This window comes from Accipiter gentilis, chromosome 1 (genome assembly GCF_929443795.1).
Source record: "Accipiter gentilis chromosome 1, bAccGen1.1, whole genome shotgun sequence".
Classification (NCBI taxonomy): Eukaryota; Metazoa; Chordata; class Aves; order Accipitriformes; family Accipitridae; genus Astur; species Astur gentilis.
This window is the reverse complement of record NC_064880.1, coordinates 47,808,203-47,815,812: the sequence shown is the minus strand read 5'-3', so window position 1 is coordinate 47,815,812 and position 7,610 is coordinate 47,808,203. Positions and strand designations below refer to the sequence as shown.

General features: G+C 37.4%; 1 protein-coding gene across 3 annotated transcripts in view; it reads right to left on the bottom strand.

The window, feature by feature from the left end:
• Positions 1-7,610, bottom strand: part of R3HDM1 (R3H domain containing 1) — a 90,916-nt gene continuing 83,306 nt past the window's right edge. For 2 of the 3 annotated variants that reach the window (XM_049809738.1, XM_049809749.1), the window contains 5 exons: positions 5,293-5,462; positions 4,918-5,068; positions 3,385-3,467; positions 2,506-2,590; positions 1-1,478 (listed from right to left, as the gene is read on the bottom strand). In XM_049809738.1, the coding sequence (XP_049665695.1) occupies positions 1,111-1,478; positions 2,506-2,590; positions 3,385-3,467; positions 4,918-5,068; positions 5,293-5,462 (857 nt within the window). In that variant the 3' untranslated portion in view covers positions 1-1,110. The remainder of the gene's footprint in view (positions 1,479-2,505; positions 2,591-3,384; positions 3,468-4,917; positions 5,069-5,292; positions 5,463-7,610) is intronic. The other variant, XM_049809760.1, reaches the window with a different exon arrangement.

Below are 7,610 nucleotides of genomic sequence, written 5' to 3'. Positions count from 1 at the left end.
CTTGTTCGTCCAGGTTTCAGAAGACTCCTAGAAGTTTAAACAAGTGCACTGAAAAAGTTTGTGTTTGTAAACATTTATTTTCTTGAACTGAAAAAGGCTTGCATCAGCACACATTGTACAGCCTTGCAAATTACACAAATTGAAAAAGTTTGTTTCATTTATGTGCAATGAATCTTTAATGTCCAGTGAGCATCTGCAAATGATGAAAACTTAAACCATTAAAAAGGTTTCCAGCACTTATCAAACACAATTATCTTAGCGTGAAAAGGAAGAGAAAGAGATCCATACTGGTGGGAACACAATTAAAGTGCAAACATTTTGTCACCTGTGAAGATACATTTTAGTCTCTTCACACTTTTGCTGAAAAGAAGAAATATTAAAATGTGATTCAGTGAAAATTCTTTGTAACCTATTCATATTTCCCTTTAAATAATTATTAAACTTGTTGGATCAGAAGCGAATCCTTCAAGGGTACAACCTACTCATAATTTCTTTTGACATTGCTTGAATGAATCTCGAAAGAAAATGACCATCTAAGGAGTTAGTTACTAAAATTATGTATTTTTTTTTTTCTAATAAAAAAACCACCCAACCAAACACAAGGGACAAAGAACAGGTTAACTTGAAGATTTGGGGTAGTTTGCTAGAAAATGAGTGTAATTCCTTGAAAATGGTTCTCTTTTCCCTTCTACCAATCCTCAGGTTCCTGCCTTGGAATGGACAGCTGTGTGCTGGCTGTGAAAAGGGATTATAAAATACAAATCTGAATATGGATTTTTATGAACGTTTGCTGTACAATAGAACTTTGGATCTGATACAAGAATTCAAAAATATAAAACAAAACTACTATAAAAGTAGGGGGCATTTCAACAGCATTCCTTGTAGAAAGCTGCCTGTCTCAAAGATGATTCCTTGCTATTGTCTGGGATTAACTCTGTATATTTTTTCTTCATCTTGCTGGATCACTGGGTTTAGTCTTCAGTGGCTAATGTCATATGACAAAACATCCCAGGTGTCTCTGTGAAGAGAACAGAAACTCCATAACATCAAGCCAATTGAGGAGAGGAGGACATGGAAGTAGTAAAGGCTGAGTGTCCACTGATGGAACTGCTACTGAGAACTAGCCCTTTCCAGAACATGAAAGTCGTAGTGCTTCTTGCTTGTTCTCAGCCTGAACTTGTTCACTGAGGTACTACTTTGTTTCTTCAATGCATTCTGAGCAGCTGACATTGTAGGGAACGTAGCTAGAACTGTGTAAGTGGAAGCCAAGTCACTAGGTTTGGATGGCTCAGTGTTCACACCACTGTCTCCGCTGCCACAGTAACGACGATGGTGCTGCTGCTGTGTTTGTAGACACTGCGAATCCCTTAGCCACCGAATCTTGGCACCAACTTTTAAAAGTTCTCCAAATAGTTTTTCTGCTTCCATACGAGTTATGCCTTCTGGCAGTTCAGTAATTTCTAGAACTTTTCCCACAACTGAAACAAGAAGAACATTGAATCTAAATTGGTCATTGTCCTTAATGATACAACAAACACAATGGAAAATGAGTTATTTCATACTTCTATCTCCAGTTGGCTGATACCAAATACACAGGCATTCCATTTCTGGTATTCTAGAGAGCCTTTTGCTTTCACATTTAGCACTGCTTACAGCTACAAGCGTACAAACAAAAGCTGAGAATACAAAGAGGGCCCTCGAGAGGAGGAAAAAAATAATAAAATAATCAACACCTTATTTTGCAGCAGGTTTGAGAACTCACTATAGCATCTCACTGGCTTTGCCTGTTAACTCTTCACGCATCACCGTGCTAAAAAACTAGTTCCTCTTCTCTCAAGAAATCCTCTCCAATAAATAGTTAGAAAAAGCTGATATATCTGTAACTGTCTGCAAAGATTTGATAGTAGGTAACACTTGCAACAAAAATTCTTTCCGGTAAAGATACAGAGATAGATGATATCAGATTTTATTTGGATGACATCTTTACTAACTCCAAGGAGCTAATCTGTAGATCTCTTAGTATGTGCTTGCTTCTATTAGAAGGAGAAGGGGGGGGGGGGGGGGGGAGGGGGGAGAAACGGGGACGGGACATGACTAAGAGGGCAGCACAAACTAATTTGTAGTTTATGTTTGATTTCACATTTCATGCAAGTAAAAGGAAGCAGGGGTATATTTATTATAACAATATTTAATGTAACAATATAATAGAACTTATGTCCAGTAAACTGACAAACTTGCTTTTCCTTTTAGTACTGTCCAATCTTGATCTTCTCTGGTCTTTTCTCCAGCCTTCAAAACTACGCTTGTCTCATTTAACCTCCCTCTTCTCCTCTCTCTAAATCAAGTCCTCCTCTCCATCCTTATGTTTCCAGTGTTTGCCATGTCCATTTCTGTCCAATTACTCTTCATTCTGGCCCTTTCTCACCTCTGCTTGTCTTGTTACATTCCCAGCCCATCACCATAATTCATTTTTCTGGAGAACTGTGTCAACCAGCAATTCTATACCTGGTTCTCCTGCACCAAGATCTGCGGAAGCAGCCTTCTTTGCTGGTTTCTTTCCCCTGTTTCCATGTCTGTTTCCAGGTTGACACTGGAAAGATTGACATAAATTATGTACTTTAATGACAACGCACCAGTGTCTTAACATTTCTAGTTCAGTGAAAAACAGTGCAGAGGAATATCTAGAAGATAACCCATGCTACCATGGTACAGAAAAGATTTTCATGTCCAATTTTAGCCTTGGAGTTTAGCAATCCTGCAGTCAGGTACATTCAATCCTTGGCTTCAGAAGAAAGGGAGGAGATGATGTAAAAAATCACCTTAAATCTTCTTGGAAGAACACCTCCCCTCCACCCCCCACTACCCCAATCTATCACATCTTCTGGCTGATCTTAGGTAGAACTGAGAGAGGTAGGGGGTCTGTGTGTCTGTCCCAAAAATTAAATAGATGGCAAAACTTCTTAGCTTTGCTAACACGAATATTCGAGTTTTTTCTTGTAAGAAACCAACCCGCTCCTTGCTTAGAAATACCCACATGTATTTCCTTTTTTTTTTTTTGAAATTGTTATTCAAATAAAATAAAATCATTTTAGCAAACGTTCTCTGTGTGATTTTTGGAACTGCTGGTGAATTGCTTAAAAAAAAAATCCATAACCTACACTGTGCTGAAAGCTAAATTTCAGGAAAATGTTCCTCACTTTTTTTTTTTATTACAACAAGAACAATGGGAAGTATCAACACAGAATAAAACCATTGTTGGAAAGCAAGCACCTTCCACTCATTTACTTGTCTAATGCAATAACATATTCCCCTATTCATGGTGGTTATAATGGTAGTCCCGAGTTGTTTTTTTCAGTGTTGCCAGGAGATTGTTCTTTTTAATACCTGTTGGCTTGTTACTTGTCCACGTAACAAAGATGGTGGATTGTATTGCAGGGGTTGGCCAAGCAGTGGGTATCTGGCATCTCCTTAAAGAGAAAGGTAATTAGAAGGGGTTTTCTGTTGTATGAAATCTTCTTCTAAGTTCCTCTTACGATGTATATCTTAACACGAAGAGAAAGCATATAACTATGCACAAAGTAGTGTATTTGGCTAGGCTAACAAAATAAGATTTGGCACGATTAAATAAATGTCAGTCAGTCACGGACTGATCACAAGGTGAAAAGGTACAAGCTTTCTTGCATTTAAGGATTACACTCAAAAACACACTGAAAGTTTTTCTTCGTTGCAGTCTTATCTAAAATCCTCTCATTTCAAAGCGACCTTAAGGCTAAAGCTCCTGTCAGTGTACTAATTTAACCATTTTCACGATGATATCCCTGATTAGCGCCAGGTACATCTTCACATTCATACTTGCTCCAAGGATCCACAGAGATAATGGAATGTAAGTTTTTAGTAATCGCAGAAGATTAAGAAAATGGAGAGGTATACTTTACAACAGGCAACCTGGAATTTTTACAACATTGGAATACAACACAATGACAAAGATTATGCAGCAGGTAAGACTACAACAAAGACAAGAAAATAAGGTTTTCTGTATCAATAAGGAAGACATACAGAATTCTCTTCAAGTTTTGTTCTAAAGTAAACTTTCCTTAAAATTCTAAGTTTGGGAACTGTACCAGGATATCTTTGCTCACGGACAAAGGGTTTTTTTGTCGTTTGGTTTTTAAATGTTACCAACTATCACATCTTGGTGAAAACTCCCTATTTTCTGTTTTTCTGTTAACATGGCAGCAGAGGACTGAAATTCTTCTAGAAGGAATTTTCTTCTGTCCTTGGGTGGGTACTACCTGAAATACTAATTGAAGTAGCAACAGTATTGGCTAGAGGCTCTAGTCCCATCTCGCTAGTTTTTCTACAAAGGAAGGGAGAATTCTCGCTTAGGCAGTGGTTTGATGCAGTGCATCATCAATAAGTGAGTTTGGCAGAACATTCATCTCGACATTGCATTTCTATTTCCATTCCCCCAAAAGATAATAGGCCCACCTAGTGTATTAAGATCAGCTAGTCCCGCATTATTTATTTTATCTTTGTAGCTCTAAAATTACATCCTTTGTGACAGTGTGTGTCAAGTTCTTGATTATGGTTAAAACTTGAAGCTGAATTATATAAAACATTTTATTAATATTTTGAATGCTGAAATGGGGAGTTTCGCATATGAGAAAGCTAGTGGTTTTTACAGAAGCTCTCACAATAGCAAGATCAAAAGCTTTTGAGAATACGGGGGACGGTATTGGTGCAGAGAGATAAGGTGAAATTTTACATGATGCTTGAGTGGGTAATTTTTTATGATCCTGCTTCAATAGCATTACTACTAAAGTGAGCCCCAGTTTGTCAGAAAATCCTCACATAACTTGTATTTAAAACCACTTAAATTAGAAAACATACACACATTTTAGTGAACTAAAAATATACCTTGTCCAGGGACAAAAGGTCTAGAAAACTGGGACACGATAGAAAGAGGTGTTAATGTGGGACGGATGTTCTTCATGTTTGATAGCTGAGCTGGTGCTGGTGATTGGGCCGGTGAGGTGACAGGACTACCTAGTTGAGGACTATGCTGCAACTGGAATAAACAATAAGTTAGTGTTTTAAAAGGTACCTAGTTGAACAAGCTGAACAACCTACAGCATTCAAAGACTGAAGGAAAGTTAAAATAGTTATACTGAGTATTATCAGAGCAGATTTCTATTCCCCAAAAAGAACTGTTGAAAAAACCCCACAAACATGCAGAGATGCAATTTATGCAAATTTTAAGTCATCCTGGAAAACAAAAGAAAAACCTCATACCTGCGCAGCACTGTCTAAAGTGCTAAGTTCTGTGGACTTCTGCCCCCTTTGATGATCACAGTAATACTTATTCTGTTTCCACTGTGGAGGTGAATGGTTCCGAGGCTGAGGATTGTTAGGTATATTTAGCTGCATCATTACTACTCCTCCACCTGGTGGTGGTGCTACTGCTACAAGACAAGAAATCAGTAGGCTACAGTTAGTTTGTCCCACATTTCAATGTTCATTTTAGCAGAACAGACATGAATTAAAAAGGGAAATAACATAATGAATGTTTTACTAAATAAGCTGCTGAATTCTAGAAAGCTAGAGCAGTACAATTACATTTCCACTATCAGATAAATCTGCGATAGTTCACTTAGAGAGGGCTTCCTGGAACTAGAAAAGATAGTGGAACCACTGAAACTCATTATTGAGAATATTTTTGAAAGGAATCATTCTATTTTATAGCAATTGAAAGTATTCAACATTCACTGTAGTTACTGTCAGTACAATGTGTTGAAGAAGACATGGTATTGAGCAAAAATATGCTTTATTTAAAAATAGAAGTTACCTAGTTAGTTTTACATGATACACAGCAACACAGACTCAAAATGTTTTCTCTGGTATGATAGCATACATCAGAAAGACCTAGAATCAATCTTTAGTCTGAGGCAAAATTACCCCTATTTATAAGTTCTATATAGGAACATTTTTCTGGGCAGAGACTGCAAATTGATCCCCACATCCTGTACCACTTGGCTGCTGCAGTAGCTACAGAAATGCCAAAGTTGGTGGAGAACAGCTGAACAGCCAACGCTGTTCCGGGAGGTTTCGCATGAGAAGTTGTGACGACAGCCTGCCCGAGAGAGAAGCTGTCTTCCCCCTTTGACTGGCTCTGTCCCAGGTATTTATATAACATCCTGTTTACTTGTAAATGGTTGTTTGCTATTTCCTTCTCTGCTCTACCCACCGTTCACAGCATTTCTCAGAAACCACAATTAAAACACATGGTTTAAACACCATTTAATCATCCACCTTTTAAGAGGGAGTCTACAATCTTCTCAGCTTACTACCTGCATCACAGCATCAGCTAGGAGCAGTCAGATACAGATTGTAAAATGCCTTTATGTTGTATTTTTTAAAATGGGCTTTTGTTTTCACTGCCCCTGGGGTCCACAAAAAAACCCAGACTCCTTTGAAAAGCAATCCAAACTGTAGAATAATGAACTCAGAATATTAAAACTATATTAGCTTTTGTAAATTGTATTCTGAAATATTTACTGAATTGATATTTATAAAAATAAATGAAGCAGTATTAGCAACATTTTCACATCTGCACTTTCTGTTTAATGGCAAGCAGTTCTACCCATGTGTTACAGATTGAAATGGCAGCAACAAGACATCTGGCCAACTTTAGCAAAGGATATAAATTTAAGAATCCCTGCTCTGTCCTTAAGGGCCACACTGCGAATATTTCCATTTCACTGCACAACAAAATAAAACGTAACTCTGTTTATGAATATCTACAAGGTAATCAGAATAATATGTAACACAGTAGTTGCCAAGTGGTAAAGCCATAAACTGATGTAATCCCTATATGTACACCTGAGATGTACCAGACAAACATCTCTATACACTCTACATTTTACACATGAAAATTGGTTTAATTTTATGCATATATTTATCAATATTAAAAATTATACTTGCATCTTACTATTTTTTAATATTACAGTCTTTTATTCTGCAGCACTCTGGCATGCTTTTTTGACTTATCTCTGTTCTGTGAGAACTGAACACCCAACAAAAACATGATTGTCTTTTGAAACCATCTACAGCACCATTTCTAGAAAAGTGTCACAACCTGAAAATGCTATTTAAACTGCAAAAGAAAACTTTGTACATGCAGAAAAACTTGTTCTTTCTACTACTTCTAGTTCCACAGCATTTCAGTAAATGAAAATAAATGGAATTCTTTTCCTAAACAAGAATCCTGACAAAATGAAGCATCACAGAACACGTAAGTCAGTTTGCAGACACTTTATCACCTGTCAAAACCCATGAGAAGGGAAACCCAGAAGAAATCCTTGAAAGGCTTCCCAGATTTGCAGTCTGGTCCTCTTAACTTTTTCAAATGAAGAGAAACACAACTCTGCTGCTTGTCTGCTTATATCCTCATTGTCCTTACCTCAGTGGCCTTGACTCATCATTCAGTATTGCTCACCAAAAAGCATGCTTTTCTTTCTTTCAAAATTTGTCCTCCCTATGTCATAGAGGGCTTCCCCCTTCCCCAAACTTCTTTAAATCGCTTAAGAAGTTTAAGAAGTTTGAACCAGGCC